At 43.3% G+C, this 23,663-nt stretch overlaps 1 protein-coding gene across 1 annotated transcript in view; it reads left to right on the top strand.

Annotated features, from left to right (window-relative positions):
- Positions 1-23,663, top strand: part of DPP6 (dipeptidyl peptidase like 6) — a 487,048-nt gene that overhangs the window by 398,469 nt on the left and 64,916 nt on the right. Inside the window, exons 9-10 of the mRNA XM_058181717.1 lie at positions 14,386-14,540; positions 15,279-15,376. Coding sequence (XP_058037700.1) covers positions 14,386-14,540; positions 15,279-15,376 — 253 coding nt within the window. The remainder of the gene's footprint in view (positions 1-14,385; positions 14,541-15,278; positions 15,377-23,663) is intronic.

Raw genomic sequence — 23,663 nt, 5'->3', positions numbered from 1 at the left:
ACAGGGGTCCAATAAACATGTGGTGGAGTTCAACCTACCCAACAACCTGTCCATGTCCTCAGGAGTCACAGGATCGAACTCAGCCCAGATAACATTCTCAAGACTTGTCTCCGCCATCCCACCTGAATCTATCCAATCAGTGTCCAAGCTGTCCCGAATCTGAGCGATTTTATCAGACAGATACTGAACAAAATCCTCAGCGCGTCCCTGTAAGGGGTCTTCCCAGTCACTTTCTCTCAGCCCTAATGTGACACAGACTGTTTGTAACAGGCCAAGTGATAGACAAATCCCCTTGTCACATCATGCATTGGTAGCATTGCTGTGTGAACCAACTGAGCACCATGCTAAAATAAGGAGACCTGCAGGACAAATGCAAGAACAACAGTTATTCCATCCAGGTATGATTGCTGCTCAGAGTCATGTATGATTGGAGTGGCATGTAAGCCTAAGAAAGCAATAAATCTGGAAGTGTAATGGTGTGTGGGTATGATCTTAGGAGGCAGGAGGAAGAGCCACAGACAGTGCTCAGATGCAAGCTTGGGCTGTAACGAGGATAGGAGAGAGATGTCCTTTCAAGCTTGCAGTATATTCTGTTATGTAATCAGGTGAAAGAAGAATTATTCAGTGGAATGACTTGCCTCCAGAAGCTGTGGGTGCTCCAATGCTGGATATTTTTAAGAAGTGATTGGACAACCATTATTCTGGAATAGTATAGAGTCTCCTGCTTGAGCAAGGGACCTCCAAGCAGGGGTGGGATTCAGCCGGTTCTCTCCGGACTGTGCTGTAGCGGCGGTAGCGGCGACTGCAGGAAGCTCCACCCGGACACAATGTGTAATAGACTTCTGTAAAGCCTTTGATTCAGTAGTACATGACAAACTACTTCTAAAACTAAAATCCTACGGCATTTCCAGACCCCTCCATAATTTGATAAATAAAATAAAATAAATAATGTGTATGCATCCGGCCCTCTCAATTCCTGGCAGATAGATGGTGAAGAAATGGAGGTAGTGACAGATTTTATTTTCCTGGGCTCCAAGATCACCGCAGATAGGGACTGTAGCCAAGAAATTAAAAGACGCTTGCTCCTGGGGAGGAAAGCTATGGCAAATCTAGATCGCTTACTAAAAAGCAGAGACATCACCCTGTCAGCAAAAGTGCGTATAGTCAAAACTATGGTTTTCCCAGTTGCAATGTATAGTTGTGAAGGTTGGACCATAAGAAAGGCTGAGCGCCAAAGAATTGAGGCCTTTGAACTCTGGTGCTGGAGAAGACTCCTGCGAGTCCCTTGGACTGCAAGGCGAACAAACAAGTCAGTCCTAGAGGAGATCAACCCTGACTGCTCTTTAGAAGGCCAGATCCTGAAGATGAAACTGAAATACTTTGGCCACCTAATGAGAAAGAAGGACTCACTGGAGAAGAGCCTCATGCTGGGAAAGATTGAGGGCAAAAGAAGAAGGGGACGACAGAGAACGAGGTGGCTGGATGGAGTCACTGAAGCAGTAGGCATGAGTTTAAATGGACTCCAGAGGATGGTAGAGGACAGGAAGCCCTGGAGGAATGTTGTCCATGGGGTTGCGATGGGTTGGACACAACTTCGCAACTAACAACAACACTGCGCATGCGCAGAAGGCTATGCACATGCACAGAGGTGGCTCACATTTCCGCGTGCTCACATTTGCGAATCGACAGGGAAGTTAAGTGAATCCCACCTCTGCCTCCAAGGTGTCTTCCAACTCTGTTATTCTGTTATCTTTATAATAAAGTTAGAGATAAAACTTATACATGTGCTTCTTATCCGGATCACTATTATTTTGCAACTGACAGTGGGAAACTCTTTAGCCAACAGATGCAAGAAGCATGTGGTCCCTAACTAGCAAATTGGGCATATTTGTCTTACTTGTAGCAACCCTCTTAAGAAAAGTTATCATTCTTGTATAGCTTCTCTAAGGGCTCTTACAAAGTTCATAGCAAGATTTGTAGCACAACCTTTTCGTTATAATACTATACCTACCAGCTGTCTCCTCCATAAGCACCAATCCAACATTTCAAGTGGAACTTGACACATTTGTGGGAATATAATTTTTAAATCATATATAAATAGGCTAGAGTCAAACTAAAGGCCCACAGGCCAGATCCAGCCCATGGGGTGCTCAGATCTGGACCGTCGAGCCACCTAGAAACAGTGAAGAAATGGCCCGCAGTGCCTCTGCCAGCAAAAACGAAGCTCGGGTGCATGTGTTTGGCCCTCCCGAGCTCCATTTTTAGCAGTGACGGCCTCCTGCAGCACTGTGCCAGCGAAAATGGAGCCCAGGAACACCCCCGCAGCCCCGAGCTCTCTTTTTACTGGCAGAGCACTGCAGGAGGCCATCGTAGCTGAAAATTTAGAACTTAGTTTAGAAAACTAAGTTTAGAAAACTTAGAACTCCGCCGCCTTCGACAGGACCTGTGTTTAACTCATAGAATCATCTATTGCAATGTCCTTCCTGTTGAAGACTACTTCAATCACAACAATACAAGAGCAAACAATAGATTTAAACTTAATGTTAACCGCTTCAATCTTGATTGCAGAAAATATGACTTCCGTAACAGAGTTATTAATACTTGGAATACACTACCTGACTCTGTGGTCTCTTTTCAAAATCCCCAAAGCTTTAACCAAAAACTCTCTACTATTGACCTCACCCCATTCCTAAGAGGTCTATAAGGGGCGTGCATAAGAGCACAAACGTGCCTACTGTTCCTGTCCTATTGTTTCCTTTCATTATATCCAATTAATATAGTTATCACATACTTATGATTATATATATGCTTATATATTATATAGTTATTTTCATGCTTATGCTTATATATACTGTTGTGACAGAATAAATAAATAAATAAATAAATAAATAAATAAATAAATAAATAAATAAATAAATAAATAAATAAATAAAATGGAGCCCAGGAGGGGCGTCCCCAACACGAGTTATGTTGGCCACACCCACCCTGGCCACACACCCCAGGGTCAAACATTGAGGTTCTGATATGGCCTTCAATGAAATCAATTTGCCTCTATCCCTGGGCTAGAGGCAAACTCTGACCCTTGAGGATACGTTCAGTTGAAGCAATGTCGAGTAGTAGCCTTAGTGTCAAGGTTCCAGAAAAACCTCTTCTGCATAAAAAAAACTCAGAAGCGATTGTTTTCCAGAGTTCTTTACTAGCATGAGGAAACTGGCACACGATGAGTGAAATTCCAAAACTGAATTTCCGGATTCTTTTCTCCAGTTATACAAACCCCAAGAGTCCCACCCCCCTGACCCCTTTGATGGTCACATGGTCCCACGTTCTCCCAGTTCATTCGAATATCTTCTTGCCACTCTTCCTGCAGATGTGAACACCATCCGACCTTGACCGCTTGAAGAATGTTACCATACCCCTCAGCCCCCCTTCCTCCCCTCAGGGGAAAAATGTGGCAGCGTCTGGAACCCTAAAATCTAATATGGTTTCCAGGCCTGACACTTAGATCCTTTAGTTTGAACATTTGGGGGAGAGGGGAATTTAGGAATCAAGATCTTACAAGTGTTTACCACTTATTTTATTGCAATTTAAACTAATCAAGAAGTCCCTATACTTTGTGACACAGTAATACCGAAAATGAATTTGTTGACCATCATAACTAAAAGGAAACAATAAGTAAATAATATATGGAACTTATGTGATTGGCAAGTGGTTTTAACAAACTCAATAGATTTAGCCGTGTCTCTAAACTTACTCTAGACTTCTCCTACTGCTCAGCTTAACCAAAGCTGGAGTGAGTTTTGACAGGACAAGACTCCTGTTTTGCCTGCAAGCCCTATCCACTTTTTATTTAAAAATTGCAATTCTCCCCATAAGTTGCTTATGATCCCTAGGGAGTTGCAATTCAGTTTAGGAATTCATCCATGAACATGGAGGAAAAGATAAGAAAAGTGTCCTCTTTAGTTATTCCGTCATGCTTCAATTAAAGCTGCCAACGGTTCTACTATAAACTTTTGAAATAGCTTCTCTTGCAGTGGAAACTCAGACTCCTTTTTAAAACCTCACCACTAGAATGAATAAATAAAATGAAGGTATCTGATTCTTATTGGTGCCATACAGCAACTTTACCTCTTACCTAAGGAAGTTTCCATCACATACAATTTATGGAACTTTGCTTTTTTTTTTTTTAGCTTTAATAATGCCAAGGGCACAGAATCTACCGTCACATTACCTACAAAAAATCTACTTTACATCCCAGTTCATAATTATCTTCAGAAAAGATATATCTATTTAGAAATCTGGTTTTTGAAAGAGCATGCACATTTGCAAAGCATTGATAAAACAGAAAGGATAGGATGTTAAGTGAGAAGGATGAGGAAATTCCCAAAGTCCACTATTATTTTTTAAACGTCACCAAAAATGCAATACAGGATGAAAGTTGCATATAGGTTGTTGCCGCTGCAGAAGAAAAGGTGACTGAAATAGCTATGTGAGATATAAGACCCAAATATTTTAATCCTCACAAAACTCATAAACAAGTCTGGTTCACAAAACCAAAAGTTTATTGGAGATAAAATGAAGAAAAATAAAAAGCGGTTGTAAGCGCTCTTAGACCCTTCCCAAATGGATTGAGTTCAAAGAGCACAAGAAGTGGTTTTCAAGCTACATGTTTTATACTCCTACACAATGCACGCCACACCTAAGAAATTCCCCCCTAACCCCCTTATTCTACTAAGTCATTTATTTAAGTCATTTCGTCTTCTAAAGGGTCATTATGACAATTTCTCCGGAGGAACAGATATCTTATCTTATTTACTAGTAGCTTCCTTCTGGGCGGATGTTCCTATCTAACTGAATTGTAGCCTTGCCTTGGGCATATGTTCCTGTCTTCCAAGAAAGATTTTTAGCAAGTCATAACATACTGTTTCACTGAATACAATTTGCGGTCATTTTACAACAGTAAGACCATCATAGCTTTTTAATACATTACACTTTAAAAAAGAGTAACTTATTATTCATTTCCTTCAGCTAGAGCCACAATCCTACAAGTTGGTCAATATTCTTGAAACCAAGTCAGATCAATAGAAATAGATAAATTTAATTATGTTCTGGATTCCAGACAGTTTTGGGTGCTACCAGAGTATCCTAGGTTTATTTGGATGTTGGTATTCTTTTCTTCTCCTTCCTTTCTTACTGGTCCAGCTTCTGAGATCTATCAATGTGGAGTCAGAAACTCTCATTGATGGAGATGGGCCTGTGCCAGAGGAGGACCAAGGTTCTATTCAGACCCATTGAAAGCAGAAGGTAAGATGCCTCATCAGCTAGTTTGTCTTCACTCCAGTATTGCCACTGTTGGAAGAAATGTCCATCTGGGTTCAGTTCCAAGTGGGGGAAAAGACAATGGAAACATGATAGCTGCTTGGAAAGATGGTTTTAATGGTGGACAGGACCACATGCCTTGAAGATCATGGGAGAAGAGGAAATAAAGGCAGAGATGCTGAGAGTGCTTGAGTTTTATACCCTCTTTTGAATTTGAGCTTGTATTCTGATTGGTTGCCAGACTCCCATGGGGCCATGCAGGGGGTAACTTTATAGGTTGTGTTTTTGAGTCCCAAACTTGGCTGAGCCTTGCTGGGTGATGATGTAATGAAAGTGCTTTAGGATTCCTACTATGGCTCTGCCTGAAGGAGTAGATTTTTGTTATGTAGAATAGACTCGCCCGGCCTTAATGGCCCATTGACAAAGGTGTGGGGGCTGAGTTTCTGCCTCCCTTTTAGGGGAAATATTTAATTAATTAATTAATATTTCCTAAAATATCTCATTTTCCTAGGAGAGGGGTGGGTGCTAACTTCCTACACCACTTTATGATGTGAAAGTATAGTGACCAGACATCCCGCTTTTGGCGGGACAGTCCCGCTTTTTGATAATTTGTCCCGCGTCCCGCAGCAATTCCTAAAAGTCCCGATTTTTTTTTTTTGTTTCACTCCGATTCTGAAAATGGGAGATGGAAACGCAAGAGGAGGAGGCGGAGAAGGGGGAGTGGCGGAGAAGGGGGCGCGAGAGGGAGGAGAGACGCCACTTGACTTTACCCGAGAGGAAGAGAAGAGCCGAGAGGAGAGCCGAGGAGAGCCGAGCCTGCCTGGAAGAGCGGAGAAGCAGCAGCCGCTCCTCCTCCTTCAGGCAGGTGGCAAGACTCAGCGCGCATGCGCAGCCTCCCCCCCCCCTCATCAATGTGAAAGGGAAACTGGGAAGTAGGAGGAAATGGTGCCTCGAATAACAGAAATATTCCTGAGATGTTAAACCGGATTTTCCCCTCCTTTTTGCCTGTACCTAATGCACCCCAGCTGGATTGCAGTTGGTGTCTGATGAGCAAAGATAGTATTTTCCTCCACATAAGTTTGAATTGATTGCCCTTCTTCACAGAGATTGCAGTAATGGATACTAGGCTGAAGATGAGCAGGAATTTTAAAGAGATAGGCTTCATTTATTGGATGAAGCCACAACTTGGCTGTTCTTCTTTGGAGCATTTTTACTCCAGCCATATAGTGTTTCCCAAGTTGTGACAAATAAAACTTTGGTAAATCTCGCTCAGCTTTTTCATCTTTTTAGGGATAGCTAGATGAGAAATGGAAGATGTTATCTCTTCCAACCACAGTCATGGAAGTTGAAAATGTATCTCTTGACCCTTTTAATACACTGAGCTAGGTGAGCAGGGGAATTAAATGGGACATATGCATAAGGTCCTTCTTGGATATTCTTTCACTTTACCAGCCTACGTATTTTTAATTTGTTATTTCGTGTGAAGCTCAACTTCACTCTGTCTAGATAGATCCTATAATTCAGCCCCATCCTCTGTTTATTCTTTCCAGATATGTAATATTAAACCAGAATTGTTGAATAAGCCATGATGTCTACTTCACTCATTGGGCTCAGTTAAGAAAGCAATCAGGTTAGGATTAATGGTAGCCACCATTTGGGTGTCCAGTAGCTGCACCTCAATCCCTGTAGTACAAGTGAACAGGACCAAATCCTGCATCTGCTCTGAGCCAAGATTTTTTCTGGATTAGGAAAGTTTGAAGGTTATTCTTCATTTTTAAAAGTCACTTCAGTTTATGTTTTTTCTATGATGGGAAACAGCACCAGAAATGTTCACTTTTTCTGGTATTAGGCTTTGAGTTGTGTTTGACTCCAAGGGAGCATAGATATCTTGGCCACAGTGTGGAAGTGATTGCCTTCTTCCTAATAATAATAGCAGTAGTAACAATAATAATTTATTAAACTGGTTTGTCGCCCAACTCTCAATGAGTCTGCATGACTTCTTCTAAGATACGTCTTGACTTCCCAGCATAGCCCTTATACCAGGGATTTCCTAGTAGGTCATAAAAACAGATTCAGCAATCACCTGTGATCCTAAGGCTTTGATATGCCTACCTCTGGATTCATGTGTTGTTTGAAGAATTAGGTTAAAGTGGGAGATTCATGGTTGGCTGAAAGATCTGAATTACAGTTACAATCATTTGGTCTTCCTATCCCATTAGCTAACAGCACCTAGCTAACCTTGTCTGATCTTGAGAAGCTAAGTGGGGTCAGATTTGGTTAGTACTTGGATGGGAGACAAGAGGAAATCTCAGGGCTGTAGAAGGCTAGATTACAAAGTCAAGAATGTATCTTGGAAGAAGACAATCACGAACCACTTCCATTCTATTGCCAAGAAGTCCATGAAGTCATCAAGAGTTGGTCCCAACTCAAAGGAATCCTCACCTTTACCTTCCTAGAAGCAGAAATGGTTCCACGTGCAAGATCTGTGTCTCTGTTCAGCAAATTAGAGAAGAATTTCCAATGTTGTTGCTTTAACAGTCTTTGCCAGTCTGAGACTTCCAGAAGTTCTGGATTATAGCTCTGTTAATTCCCATCCAGCATGAGCCCAGAGAGTGTGGGAGTAGTAATCCAGACTCTCAAAAGGCACCAAACAGACAAAAACTGGCAGGCAGTCTTTTCTGTAAATAAAATGTAATAATCAGGAAGCGAAAGAAAGAAAGAAAGAAAGGTTATTTACTTGGATGCTGCTTCAAATATTGCTCCTCGGTTGCAGAAACACTGCTGATTGGAATGCCCCATTGCATTGGAACGCGGGCTTAATAAATACCTATTGCTTCTCTGCATGAGCTGCCATTCAGAGCTGCTGAAAACACATGATCTCACCATTGTGGAGGCACCACATTGTCTGTAATAAATATATCATGCACTACATCAAATCTGAGTGACAGCTGTGCTGTAAGAAAATTGAAGAGGGGTTGGAAACCTTGTAGGCTGAAGGGAAGAGGCCTGTTTTTCTCCTCCTTATAAGTGTGCACTATTGATCCTGTTCTGTGGCAGACGGGGTGGGAAGAGGGGGAAAAAAAAGGATACTATGATCTTTTCATAGGAAAGTTAATGAAAGCGTCATGTCAAATAATATTAAGAAGAAAGACAGGATCATCGGAGGCTCGTGGTGCATGTCGAACGCAAAGCTCAAATTATCCCTTGGAATAATTTATAGGCACTATGGCGAACCAGCAGCCTTGTGGCCAATAAAGACAGGGCCTGGGGCTAAAATTATTGGCTGTGATTGAGATTCAGGTCCCTGCTCTTCTGTTATAAATTCTTCAAGATTTCATCTGTAGGATGAGTTGTTCTTATTAAGAATGTCATGTTGAGTTGAGCCCTCAACTCCTGGTGAGTACATAGACGTGCCTGCGTGGTTTCGCTGGCACCATTTATTTATTTAATTAAGTCTGCATCCCGCCTATCTCTCAATCCAAGGAAGCTTACAATGCAAATAAAAACATAAACAAAAGAACATTACAAAAAAAAACAAGCCACAAGAATCAGATACAAGCTAAGCACACGAATGCTACAGAGGTGGTATCTTGTCCGTTAATCCATCGGCCACTTCCATCCTAGAGTGTTTCTAACTTCTAAAAGCAAATCCCTGAGCAAAGGTTTTAGAAAGCTATGAGAAATTTTGCAGGATCTACAGCTAATCGTGTTGAGCGATTAAAATGTTGGATTGTACTTTTTATTACTGTACATTGTCCAGAGCAAAAGATAGCTCCTAACCCCTTCAGAATACTACCAATTAATAATTTGGTAGTAAGTGGAATTTTTCCCCAGTTTAATGCTGCAAGGTAAGCTCTTCCAAACTCAAGCAAAATATATGAATCATTGGGATCAACAGCCATACAATTGTTCCTTTCTTCTCTTGATGAGATATTATTTTACACAGCATCAAAGAAAATTCATCAAGGTTGGAAGCCATTCATGAGGATCAATAAAATAGATTCTGAGATTTTTGCTCATTACTTTTACTCCCTCCCAGTAATATCCTGCCCATAAAGTAGAATTTTTATTATTTACTTATTTTTATTTATTTATTTGTCCAGAACGTATTTGGTAATTTATATAAACATGAACTGAATACATAAAAATAGATTCAAATAAAGAAAATGGGAGACGACTTCCGGTATCCAGCGGCAACGGACGTCTGGAAGGCTTCTCCTGCCTCCAGCGCCCGAATCCGGCCGCCGCCGAGGCCCTCAGGGGCCAGGTGTTCCGAAAAGGACACCTGCCGCACGGACGGCTCGCCAGGGGTCTCCCAGCCGACATACAGGACTGTGGGGACCGATGCTGGCGCGTCCCTAGGCTTGGCGGGGTTTGAGGCCACAGGCCGCGCCATTATTTTGGTCGCCGCTTGGGCTGCCAGCCCGTGACACCGGGCATTGGATTTATAACTGCAGCAGCCTGGTGGTGAACAGGGCACGGAGAAGAATTGAGGAGGAGAAGGAAGGAATATCGGTAAATGTGAGTGGAGTGCCCGGAGTGCGGGGGTTTTCTCCCCTGCGGTTGGAAGGAGCACGAGTTATTCTGGAGAGAGGAGAACTTAAAATAAGAAGATTACCGGTTTTGTGGAGCTCTGGAGAGAAGAGGTGATGGAGAAATTTAGGAGGGAAGGTTTGAGGCCCCTCCTTCTGGGGAACAGTGGTGGCGCCCAGCTTCCGCCTTCACTATGAGAATTTTGATGACATCACTTCCTTCGGCTTCCTGGTTGACTAACTGTACTCTGGACTCGTTGCTCCTGTGAGTGCCCCTGGTGGATCCGGAGGAAATTACAAGGATACTGTGCCTGCCTGAGGATTTTGTATTTTTTTTCCTTAATGGCAAAAGGTCAGAGACCAACTGCTGGAGAGATGGAGAGAATTTTGGAAAAGTTATCTAATATGGACAAGAAATTGATGAAATAAGAGCAGAAATTGTGACTATCCAAAAGGATTTAAAGGATACTCAACAAGTTTCAGCAGAAAACAAGCAGAAAGTGGAAGGTTTGAGGGTGAGATGCGGCAGTGCAGAAAAGAGAGGAGACGACAGGCAATGCTGTGCTTGGACTACAGATGGATAAAATGTCTTATTTCCTTAGGTTTCAAAATTTGGAAGAAGTGGACCAAGAAGACTTGAGAGATGTTGTGACTAAATTGTTGGGAGAATTTCTTGGGAGAGGTGTTGATTTCATGAATTGGGATGTGGATCGAGTTTATAGAGTTAATTCGCAATATGCACGCACGCATGCAGTTCCCAGAGAGGTTCATGTCAAATTTGTGAGAAGAGAGACGAGAGATGAAATTCTTAGAAAACATAGGAGTGGGGCACTGATTTACAGGGGCAGGGAGATAGCCATTCTGAGGCAGATTCCCAGACAGGTACGTGAAAAAAGAAAGAAATATTATTTTTTGTCAAGCAAATTGTACCAGAAGGGAGTGGGCTTCAGATGGCTGATGCCAGAGGGATTGATGATTTTCCGGGAGGGCATTACGAAAAAAATTAGTACAATTGTGGAGGCTACGGCCTATGTGGAGGAACACAAAGCCCTCCTGGAATCAGATGACCCAGGAATTGAAGAAGGGAGGTTATAGATCATGGGGAGGCTTGCCGCTGTGCCCGTGACACCGGGCATTGGATTTATAACTGCAGCAGCCTGGTGGTGAACAGGGCACGGAGAAGAATTGAGGAGGAGAAGGAAGGAATATCGGTAAATGTGAGTGGAGTGCCCGGAGTGCGGGGGTTTTCTCCCCTGCGGTTGGAAGGAGCACGAGTTATTCTGGAGAGAGGAGAACTTAAAATAAGAAGATTACCGGTTTTGTGGAGCTCTGGAGAGAAGAGGTGATGGAGAAATTTAGGAGGGAAGGTTTGAGGCCCCTCCTTCTGGGGAACAGTGGTGGCGCCCAGCTTCCGCCTTCACTATGAGAATTTTGATGACATCACTTCCTTCGGCTTCCTGGTTGACTAACTGTACTCTGGACTCGTTGCTCCTGTGAGTGCCCCTGGTGGATCCGGAGGAAATTACAAGGATACTGTGCCTGCCTGAGGATTTTGTATTTTTTTTCCTTAATGGCAAAAGGTCAGAGACCAACTGCTGGAGAGATGGAGAGAATTTTGGAAAAGTTATCTAATATGGACAAGAAATTGATGAAATAAGAGCAGAAATTGTGACTATCCAAAAGGATTTAAAGGATACTCAACAAGTTTCAGCAGAAAACAAGCAGAAAGTGGAAGGTTTGGAGGGTGAGATGCGGCAGTGCAGAAAAGAGAGGAGACGACAGGCAATGCTGTGCTTGGACTACAGATGGATAAAATGTCTTATTTCCTTAGGTTTCAAAATTTGGAAGAAGTGGACCAAGAAGACTTGAGAGATGTTGTGACTAAATTGTTGGGAGAATTTCTTGGGAGAGGTGTTGATTTTATGAATTGGGATGTGGATCGAGTTTATAGAGTTAATTGCAATATGCACGCACGCATGCAGTTCCCAGAGAGGTTCATGTCAAATTTGTGAGAAGAGAGACGAGAGATGAAATTCTTAGAAAACATAGGAGTGGGGCACTGATTTACAGGGGCAGGGAGATAGCCATTCTGAGGCAGATTCCCAGACAGGTACGTGAAAAAAGAAAGAAATATTATTTTTTGTCAAGCAAATTGTACCAGAAGGGAGTGGGCTTCAGATGGCTGATGCCAGAGGGATTGATGATTTTCCGGGAGGGCATTACGAAAAAATCAGTACAATTATGGAGGCTACGGCCTATGTGGAGGAACACAAAGCCCTCCTGGAATCAGATGACCCAGGAATTGAAGAAGGGAGGTTATAGATCATGGGGAGGCTTGCCGCTGTTGCCCTGGAGTTGTGTCAGGCTGAACCCAGAGTTCTGAGATCCAAAACTAGGAAGTGATAAAGATATTTGGGATTGTGTTGGTTTTCCTTACTCTCTTTTGTACGATATTCTGTTTATTCTTGACTCTTCTTTATTACGTATTTAAAATTTGTAAACTTAGCTACTTCGTGTCACCTGCTTGCCATATGGCTGTTGTATGTGTTAAAAAATTTGAGTAAAATTCTTATTTTAGATAAGAAAAATGAAAATTTACCATACCTGAAATGTATTTGTATAAACCTTTTTTGACTAATAAAAACTTTTTGAATACAAAAAAAAAATAAAGAAAACATTAGGACAGGGACAGTAGGCATGCTGGTGCTCTTGATACATGCCCCCTGTCCTTGACAGAGTGAGAGTCATCTACAAAGTCGTGTCCACACAGCTTGTATTTTGTGTTCTGATTCTTTTTGCCAATGTGTAAGACAGAGCATTTGTTGGTTGAGATTTGGAGTTGCCAATTGTTTGACCATTCCGACACAAAGTCAAGGTCTTTTTGAAGGGTAGCAGCATTGTCGGTGGTATTAAATATTTTTACATCATTGGTGAAGAGAATGCAGTTGCTTATAATATGATCGCAAAGGTTATTTATGTATAGTATGAAGAGTGTTGGTCCTAGAACACTGCCTTGGAGGACACCACTGTTAACGGGTGCAGGATTTGATAGGGCACTCCCTATTTTGACCACTTGTTGTCTGTTTGACAGGAATACAGCTATCCAATTATGTAGGGGTCCGGAGATGCCATAGGATTTTAGTTTTAGATGTAGTTTGTCATATACCACTGAATCAAAGGCTTTACAGAAGTCTATCTAAATTGTTTCTATTGCTTTGCCCTGGTCGAAATTTGTAGTCCATAAGTTTTTGCAGTGTAGAAGTTGTAGATTATAGGATAATTTTTTTCTGAAACCACATTGTTTGTTTCTAGGTGGAGGATAATGGATTGGTTAATGATTGATTCCATGACTTTGCAGGTGATGCAACATAAAGAGATTGGTCTGTAATTTTCAACTAGGCTGGGGATGACCATGGCTAGTGACCATAGATTGGGTAGGAAGCTGGACCTGAAGGATTTTTCAAAGATTATGCTTAGAGGTTCTGCTATAGCAGTGGAAAGCATTTTTAAGAAGTATGCACGTAGTCCATCAGGTCTGATAGAGAGAGATGGTTTTAGCCTGCATAGTGCCTTTTCAGTGTTATCTTCTGTGAAAATCTATTTGTGTTAGATCATTGTAGTTATTTGTGGTACAGCTAGGGAATGTTGGGCATGACCCATTGCTATTTACAAAGACTAAGCCGAAGAGGCTTGTGTTGAAGAGGTTTGCTTTAACTGCTTCATCATTGCATTCTTTACCGTTATGTCCTTTTAGAGGTGGGATGGATCTAAGTTTGTTGTTTACAAAATTATAGGAGGCATGGTTGGATCTCATGCACAGGAGGTTCTCTTCTTGTTTGGTGTGGTAATTGGTGCTTTCAGTCTTTATTTGGTGGCATATATTTTTTGTAGAGGCTTTTAAAGTTAGCTACATAGCCAGGTGTTTTTTTTCGCCAGAGGGATTTTTTGGGGGAGGGGATTGGAGCTTTCTTATTAATATGAGTAGTTTGTTTTTCCTGGTTTTGGTGGTGATTAGTGGTACATATAGTTTAATAACTATTGATTTTGAGCAAGAAAATGTTATAATGGTCTTTGGCAGTGTTCCAGCCAGAGAATAGAATTTGACAATCAAGAAATGAGAGGTTGGAATCTATGAGATCATAGTTGGCTTTTTTGAAGTTGTAATTGGGTGTCCCATTATTTTGGTGATTTTTGTGAGGGTGTATATTGAGACAAAAGTCAATCATGCTGTGGTCACTGTTGGAAAAGGGTTCTTTTATTTGTAGTCCATAAATTGAGTTTAAGGTGTTGCAGAGAATGAGATTGAGGCAGTTGTTGAGGCTAGTGTTCTTCGTTACTAGTTGATCTGACCTAGATTTGTAAACAGCATTGCATAGGATTGTATGGATGGGTTCAGTTGTACATTTGTTTATTGTTCAATTAATAAGAGGTAGGTTGAGGTCACCAAGATAGATGTCCCTTCAACCTATCCTTACATTTCCTTGTTAACTAACAGTTTTGATATCATAGCATTTTTTCAACTTTTTCGTTTCTCTAGAAGAGATCCTGAAAAGCCAGATTGCTCACTGGTGGTCTCCTGATGGCACAAGATTAGCCTATGCAACTATTAATGATTCCCGGGTTCCATTAATGGAGATACCCACATTTACTGGAAGCCTTTACCCGAAAGCAGAAGCCTATCACTACCCAAAGGTAGGATAGATTTTACTATTCATCTAACATTCAATATTTGGTTACTTTTACTGGGAGATACAATTCAAAGTTAACCAAATGCAGTTAGAAAAGCAAGATTATTTCTGAATGGATCTTTTAAGTATAGTCTTCAGGATCATGTTTATAGGATCACAATCTGTAATAGTCAGTGATGCTCGCTTAGCGACCACAATTGGGCCCCAAGGCAACAAAGCGGTTGCTAAGCACAACTGTGCTCATAGTCTTACTTCAGCTTTCGTTCCCTATACAGACTTGCCATAAATGCAAGAATTGGTCATGAAGTTGATTTATCATCATCCTCATAATGGCAAAGAATTATTAAATGAGGTCGTTGCTAAATAAGAACTGAGATTAGGTCACTTTTTCAGCAAGGCTGTAGTCAGAAGCTTCAAGATGACCAGAGGATCGATGCATAATACATTATGAGCCACGGTGGTGCAGTGGTTAGAGTGCAGTACTGCAACTAATTCTGCTGACTCCTGGCTGCCTGCAATTTGGCAGTTCAAATCTCACCAGGCTCAAGGTTGACTCAGCCTTCCATTATCCCAAGGTCAGTAAAATGAGGAGCCAGATTATAGGGGAAAAGATGCTAACTCTGTAAACAGTTTAGAGAGGGCTGTAAAGCAGTGTAAACCGGTATATAAGTCTAAGTGTTACTGCTATAAAAATCAGTCAATGGTAGATTTCCGTCCTAACTATCATTATGTTGTCTTCTAGGTTGGGACAGAAAATCCAAGCATTTCCTTACATGCAGTTGTGTTGAATGGGCCTCCTCATGTTCTAGAAATGACTCCTCCAGATGATCCACGAATGAGGTTTGTGCGGTGCTACTTTACAGTAAGGATGAGAACATAAAATGAAGCTCTGGTATATAAACAGCTGCCTTTATCCTTAAATTTTCTAATTCTATTTTTTCTTCACTTCCCTACCCATTTTTGTGTGCTGGTTGTATCGTTTTGGATATCAGATAGGCTTGCCTAGTTGTCTTGACCCAGATGTATGGCTGTTGGGGACAGAGACATAATAATAGTGATAGAAGTTCAGAGACAAACCACACTCAATGTGTAGTCTTGATGGAACTACATCTACATAGAGGGAAATAAGCAGTGGGGTACCCCAAGTTTCTGTCTTAAGCTCAGTACTCGTCAGTATCCTCATTAACGATTTTAGATCAGAAGTAGTCAACCTTTTTATACTACCGCCCGCTTTTGTATCTCTGTTAGTAGTAAAATTTTCTAACCGCCCACCGGTTCTACAGTAATGGTGATTTATAAAGTGTATCATCATCTGCGCATGCCTCTCACGCATCGTGGATTGGGTTTGGGGAGAGGGGCGCTGGCTACCAGCTCTGCTTGTCTGTTACAGTTGGGTGGTGTGGGGGGAGATGCGCGAGCTATTCTGGGACGAGGTCTTTTGTTTGCAGTCGCACTATAGTGCCATTTAGTTTCACTTGCGTAACATGAACTAAACTTATGTGCGGGCGATACAATCAGTATATTTTCAAAAATTTAAATTGTCACGGGGAATTTTATGAAAACCTAATGAAAATGTTTTTAAATAATGCTATGAATTTTTTTTAAAAAGTCAATTAAATTAAAAAAAAAGGAAAGTGCTTCAGTATCGGACAAAACCCCTACTGCCCACCGTGAAAGCTGGAACACCCACTATTGGGCGGTAGGGACCAGATTGACTACCACTGATTTGGATGACGACACCAAATTTGCAGACGACACCAAACTGACAGGAATAATCAACATCCCAGTAGGCTCAAGATCCAGAATGATTTAAGCAGACTTAAACACTCGGCCGTATCTAACAAAATGACATTCAATATAGAGAAAAGTAAAGTTTTACACTTAGGCAAGAAAAAACAAATGTACAGGTACAGATTAGGTGAAATCTGGTTCAATAGTAGTAAATGCAAGAGGAATTTTGGGGTCACAGTGGACAATCACTTAATGTGAGCCAGCAGTGTGCAGCAGCAGCCAAAATAGCCAATGCAAACCTAGGTTGCATTAATAGAGGGACAGAATCAAGATCACATAAAGTATTAGTACCACTTTATAAAGCCTTAATAAGACCACATCTGGAACACTGCATCCAGTTTTGGTCACCACATTATAAAAAAGACATTGAGATACTGAAATGAGTGCAGTGAAGAGCAACAAAGATGATTAGAGGCCTGGAGACTAAAACATATGAAAAATGGTTACAGGAATTGGGTATGTCTAGTCTAGTGAAGGTAACAGCATTCCGTGAGCCTTTGGCATTGAGTCATGCCGGCCACATGACCACAGAGACGTCTTCGGACAGCGCTGGCTCTTCGGCTTTGAAACGGAGATGAGCACCGCCCCCTAGAATCGGCAACGACTATTTATTTATTTATTTTTATTTATTTTATTTAATTTTTATACCGCCCTTCTCCCGAAGGACTCAGGGCGGTGTACAGGCAAAAGTAAAAACAACACAATATACAGATTAAAATACCATTTAAAAACTTATTAAATTAGCCTGAGATTAAAATTTTCCATACTAAAAACCCCATTTAAAATTAATAAAATTTCCCCTTAAAACTAATTTAAGCCAGCCCCGCGCGGATAAAAAGATGTGTTTTTAGTTCGCGACGAAATGTCCGGAGGTCAGGTATTTGACGTAAACCCGGGGGAAGCTCATTCCAGAGTGTGGGTGCCCCCACAGAGAAGGCCCTTCCCCTGGGGGCCGCCAGCCGGCATTGTTTGGCGGACGGCACCCTGAGAAGTCCCTCTCTATGGGAGCGTACGGGTCGGTGGGAGGCATGTGGTAGCAGCAGGCGGTCCCGTAAGTACCCAGGTCCTAAGCCATGGAGCGCTTTAAAGGTCATAACCAACACCTTAAAGTGCACTCGGAAAGCCACAGGCAGCCAGTGCAGCCTGCGCAGGATCGGTGTTACATGGGAGCTACGTGTAGCTCCCTCTATAACCCGCGCAGCTGCATTCTGGACTAACTGAAGCCTCCGAGCGCACTTCAAGGGGACTAGCACGTATGTGCGAGGGGAACCTTTACCTTTACCGTAGTCTAGTGAAAAGAGGGATTGGAAGTGGCCTGATAGCCGTGTTCCAATATTTGAGAGGCTGCCACAAGGAAAAGGGGGTCAACTGATTTTCCAAAGAACCAGAAGGCAAGAGAAGAAGTAATGGGTGGAAGATTATCGAAGAGAGATCCAACCTAGAACTAAGGAGGAATTTCCTGACAGTGAGAATAATTAACCAATGGAACGATTTGCTTTCGGAGGTTGTGGGTGCTCAAACGTTGGAAGTTTTTAAGAAGAGATTGGACAACTATTTGTCTGAAATGATATAAGGTTTCCTGCCTGAGCAGGGGGTTGGACTAGAAAATCTCCAAGGTCCTTCCAAGTCTGTTATTCTGAATCAGAATTACGGCTCACTTCAATGAAACTTATCCATCTAATAAAAACTCTAAGCACATTCTAATACATATTCAAACCACAGTTAAATCCCTATGAAGGCAATGGAGTCCAATAGACTATTGTCAATGATACTCATACTTCAGTACCTCTCAGTCCATCCAGTATTAGTTGGGATGTTGATCCCTTATTGTACCATCCAATAGCCAGTTTGGTCTGGTGGTGAAGGCATCAGGCTAGAGAAACCAGGAGACAGTGAATTCTAGTCCTGCCTTAGGCATACAAGCCAGATGGATGACTTTGGGGAATCATCAGGAAACTGTGAATTCTAGTCCTGCCTTAGGCATGAAAGCTGGCTGGCGGACTGGGACAATCACCAGGAGATGGAAAATTCTGGCCTCATCTTAAACCATGAAAGCCAGCTGGAGGCTTTGGGTCAGTCTATCTCTCTCAGGCCAACTCCCCTCGCAGGGCTGGTGTGGTGGAGAAGGAAGAAGTATTAGGTATGTTCACTGCCTTGAGTTATTTGTACAAATAGTAAAGGCAGAGTGTAATAAAAGAGTAAACTTTTAGTAAACTTTTAGTAAACTTTTAGTACACTGAGAGCATATGCACCAAGACAAATTCCTTGTGTGTCCAATCACACTTGGCCAATAAAAAAAATCTATTCTATTCTATTCTATTCTAAAATAAATAAAATCTGGCTCTGACGTTACCGTAATCAAACGAAAGGAGACCATCTTGGTCTTTCATTTCCATTCCATAATGGGGCCATAAAAAATTCTTAGCAAGCAAGAACAGGTGATACAGTTCCCTAGGGGTGAAATGCAGTAGTATCCATTGTAGTTGTAGCATACGTTGCATTGCAACTTTATATATTTAATATATAATAGTGGGGTGGAAGGAAGGAATAGGAATGTTTGCTACGGGTGAGTAGAGAGAGCAAAGGAAGAGATTGTGCTTCACTCAGTCTGGGCAAAAATAGAATAGGTGCCCCTCGGGAGCTCTAAGGTTTGAATGGAGCAATGAGCTTTCAGAAAAAGTGAAAAATACAGGGCAAGGGAAGTTCATGTTTTAAGGGGTCATGTTAGGAGCAACAGCATGATAATTACAAAAGTTCCTGAAGAGCAGGGAACAGAACAGCCAAGGGTGAAAATATAGGGTAAGGGGGACTACTGGAGAACTGGTGGAGGGCTGAAGGCAGCTCTCTTCTTGTTGATCTGATGGCTGGGGTCAAGAGAGAAGCTCCTTGAAACTTCACTCTCAATCAAGGAGAAATCAAGGATCACCGTAAATTTGCTCCAGGCAGAAGCCTCCATGCAAAGAGGTCATAAAATAGCAATTTCCACTGTGTTCAAAGCTGGTCAGGTCAAGACCAGTAGAGTAGATTTGATGGAATGTAATGAGGAATGGATTTGCTGGAGGGAGGGGGTACATTCCAAAGGAACAAGAGGCAACTCAATCCAGATATCATGTGTGAGAGAAACGGAATGAAGATAGCAGGCTTTACTTGTGAAATATATTTTTCTTGTGAGATACCTTCACTAGGTAAAGATAAAGGTTTCCCCTCGCACATATGTGCTAGTCATTCCCCACTCTAGGGGGCAGTGCTTATCTCCGTTTCAAAGCCAAAGAGCCAGCGCTGTCCGAAAACATCTCTGTGGTCATGTGGCCAGCATGACTCAACGCCAAAGGCGCACAGAGCACTGTTACCTTCCCACCAAAGGTGGTCCCTATTTTTCTACCTGCCTTTTTTACATGCTTTCAAGCTGCTAGGTTGGCAGAAGCTAGGACAAGTAAGGGGAGCTCACCCCGTTACGTGGCAGCACTAGGGATTCCAACTGCTGAACTGCCGACCTTTCGATCGACAAGTTCAGCGTCTTACCCACTGAGCCACCGTGTCCCTGATACCTTCACTATGTGAGTGCTAAATTCATCTGTAGCTGAGAAATAATTTTTAAAAATTCCGCTTGGAAGAATAACCATGCCAATAATAACCAAGAATAGCCATAGGAATCAGTTGGGCTTGTTGATCGCGTACCTGGCTCCTTGCTGCGTGAACACAGCCCTGCCTGAGCTGTTGGAGGTACTTGCCGGTGTGGCGGTTGAGACCCCCAGACTTATGGTTATGGGGGATTTCAACCTGCCATCAGCTGGCTTGTCATCGACTGCAGCTCGGGAGTTCCAGGCTTCCATGACGGCCTTGGACCTGATTCGAGTAAATGATGGCCCTACACACATGGGAGGAGGCACGCTGGATCTAATTTATGTCTCTGGACAGTGGTTAAATGATCTGGAATTAGATGATATAGTAACAGAACTGTTGTCATGGACAGATCATTTTCTCCTTCGCCTAGACCTCCGAACCACCACCCACCATCGCAGGGAGACGGAACCTATACGTTGGTTCCGTCCCAGGCGCCTGATGGACCCTGAGAGGTTCCTGACGGAGCTTGGGCCAATTCCTGAGGGTCTGGCCCGCGGCTCGACTGAGGAACTAGTTGCGGCCTGGGAACAGGCCGCGGCTGGGGCCTTGGACCGGGTCGTGCCTTTGCGGCCTCTGACCCGGCGCAGGTCTCGTCCGGCCCCTTGGTTCTCCGAGGGGCTGAGGGAGATGAAACGCCGGAGAAGACGCCTAGAGAGCACCTGGAGGTCCAGTCGCTCCGAAGCTGATCGGACACTAGTTAGGTCCTATTCTAGGACCTACCTAGTGGCAATGAGGGAGGCGAGGCGTTCCTACGCTTCCACCCTCATTGCGTCGGCAGATAACCGCCCGGCCGCCCTGTTTCGGGTGACCCGCTCTCTCCTTCACCAGGAGGTGCGGGATGACCCTTTGCAGGGACGTGCCGAGGAGTTTAGTGGTTATCTATACGATAAAATCGCTCAGCTCCGTCCGGGATGGTCTGGACCGAAATTGGGATGATCCAAGCGGGGGAGAGGAGGCACGTCTTGTCGAGTCTGTTTGGGATGAGTTTGACCCTGTGGCTCCCGAGGACGTGGACAGGTTGTTGGGGAGGCTTCACGCCACCACATGTTTACTGGACCCGTGTCCTTCCTGGCTGGTGCTGGCCACTCAGGAAGTGACACGAGGCTGGCTCCAGGGGATTATCAACGCTTCTTTGTTGGAAGGGGTTTTCCCTGCCGCCTTGAAAGAGGCAGTGGTGAGACCCCTCCTTAAGAAGCCCTCCCTGGACCCGGCTATTTTGGGTAATTATCGTCCGGTCTCCAACCTTTGCTTCGTTGCGAAGGTTGTAGAGAGTGCTGTGGCGCGACAGCTACCCCAATACCTGGATGAAGCCGTCTATCTAGACCCGTTCCAGTCCGGCTTCCGACCCGGATACAGCACGGAGACAGCTTTGGTCGCATTGGTGGATGATCTCTGGAGGGCCAGGGACAGGGGTTATTCCTCTGCCCTGGTCCTATTAGATCTCTCGGCGGCTTTTGATACCATCGACCATGGTATCTTGCTGCGCCGGTTGGGGGGATTGGGAGTGGGAGGCACCGTTTATCGGTGGTTCTCCTCCTATCTCTCTGACCGGTCGCAGACGGTGTTGACAGGGGGGCAGAGGTCGACCGCGAGGGGCCTCACTTGTGGGGTGCCGCAGGGGTCGATCCTCTCGCCCCTGCTGTTCAACATCTATATGAAGCCGTTGGGTGAGATCATCAGTGGCTTTGGGGTGAGATACCAGCTGTACGCTGATGACACTCAGCTGTACTTTTCCACCCCGGGCCACCCCAATGAAGCTGTTGAAGTGCTGTCCCAGTGTTTGGAGGCCATACGGGTCTGGATGGGGAGAAACAGGCTCAAGCTCAATCGCTCCAAGACGGAGTGGCTGTGGATGCCAGCACCCCAATTCAGTCAACTGCAGCCGCAGCTGACTGTCGGAGGCGAGTTATTGGCCCCAAAGGATAGGGTGCGCAACTTAGGTGTCCTCCTGAATGAACGGCTGTCGTTTGAAGATCATTTGACGGCCGTCTCCAGGAGGGCCTTCCACCAGGTTCGCCTGGTTCGGCAGTTGCGCCCCTTCCTTGATCGGGATGCCTTGTGCACAGTCACTCATGCGCTCGTTACCTCTCGCTTGGATTATTGTAATGCTCTCTACATGGGGCTCCCCTTGAGGTGCACTCAGAGGCTTCAGTTAGTCCAGAATGCAGCTGCGCGGGTGATAGAGGGAGCTTCGCGTAGCTCCCGCATAACACCGCTCCTGCGCAGACTGCACTGGCTACCTGTGGCCTTTCGGGTGCACTTTAAGGTTTTGGTTACGACCTTTAAAGCGCTCCATGGCTTAGGGCCTGGGTACTTACGGGACCGCCTGCTGTTACCGCATGCCTCCCACCGACCCGTACGCTCTCACAGAGAGGGACTTCTCAGGGTGCCGTCCGCCAAGCAATGTCGGCTGGCGGCCCCCAGGGGAAGGTCCTTCTCTGTGGAGGCTCCCACACTCTGGAATGAGCTTCCCCCGGGTTTACGCCAAATACCTGACCTTCGGACCTTTCGCCGCGAACTGAAGACACATCTTTTCATTTGCGCGGGGCTGGCTTAAATTTTATCGATTTTTAATTTTCTATTACAAATTTTAATGGGGTTTTAGTTTTATATATTTTAAAGTTTTTTAGGCCAATTATAAAATAAGTTTTTTAATTTGTATTTTAAATTGTATATTGTATTGTTTGTTTTTTACTTTTTGGCTGTACACCACCCTGAATCCTTCGGGAGAAGGGCGGTATAAAAATCGAATTAAATAAATAAATAAATAAATAATGTTATATTTTTGCGTTGGGGCCTGACCTGCAAGAAATCGGATATCTAGACTATGGCCACTAAACTACAAAGCTTAACGCTGCCCAACACATTGGCATATAGACATATGAAGAAGAAGAATAGAATTTTATTGGCCAAGTGTGATTGGACACACAAGGAATTTGTCTTGGTGCATATGCTCTCAGTGTACATAAAAGAAAAGATATCATCAAGGTACAACATTTACAACACAATTGATGGTCAATATATCAATATAAATCATAAGGATTGCCAGCAACAAGTTATAGTCATACAGTCATAAGTGGAAAGAGATTGGTGATGGGAACTATGAGAAGATTAATAGTAGTGCAGATTCAATACATAGTTTGACAGTGTTGATGGAATTATTTGTTTAGCAGAGTGATGGCCTTCGGGGAAAAATGAAAAAGCTAAAAGGGAAATGAAAAGACCAAAACACTTTCTCACCAGCAATCAGCACCCAGTTAACCTGAGATTAATAACAAGAGTAACATTAGACAAACAATCAAACTGTAAACAGAAACCTAATCAAGGAAGCAGGTCTTTCATTCTGATGGTGAATTTGGGGTAAGAGGGATTATTTAACCTGTTCAGCCTGCGCTGTGTCATTGTATTTCTCTGCCATTTCTGTCTCTTTGGCAAACAACCATATTCTGTATATCCTACCCTCCAAGCTGCAGCTGAATTCTTGGGCTAAACCTTGCTGACAGCTGCAGAATCTTGTTTATTATTTTTCATCTTCCTTTCTCGATTCCCGACTCCTTTGTATGCAGAGCCAATCTTTTCCAAAACGCAGGAGTTTTCTCTCCAGCAATGTAGTACATTAATCCCAATGGCTCCTTATGCATATTTTATAGCCAGCAAATGAACTCATAAAAATTGTATGGACTGTACACATTATGAAAAGCTATTGTATGAT

This window comes from Ahaetulla prasina, chromosome 4, assembly GCF_028640845.1.
Source record: "Ahaetulla prasina isolate Xishuangbanna chromosome 4, ASM2864084v1, whole genome shotgun sequence".
NCBI classification, from domain to species: domain Eukaryota; kingdom Metazoa; phylum Chordata; class Lepidosauria; order Squamata; family Colubridae; genus Ahaetulla; species Ahaetulla prasina.
The sequence above is the reverse complement of the archived record's forward strand: the minus strand, read 5'-3'. Positions and strand labels throughout refer to the sequence as shown.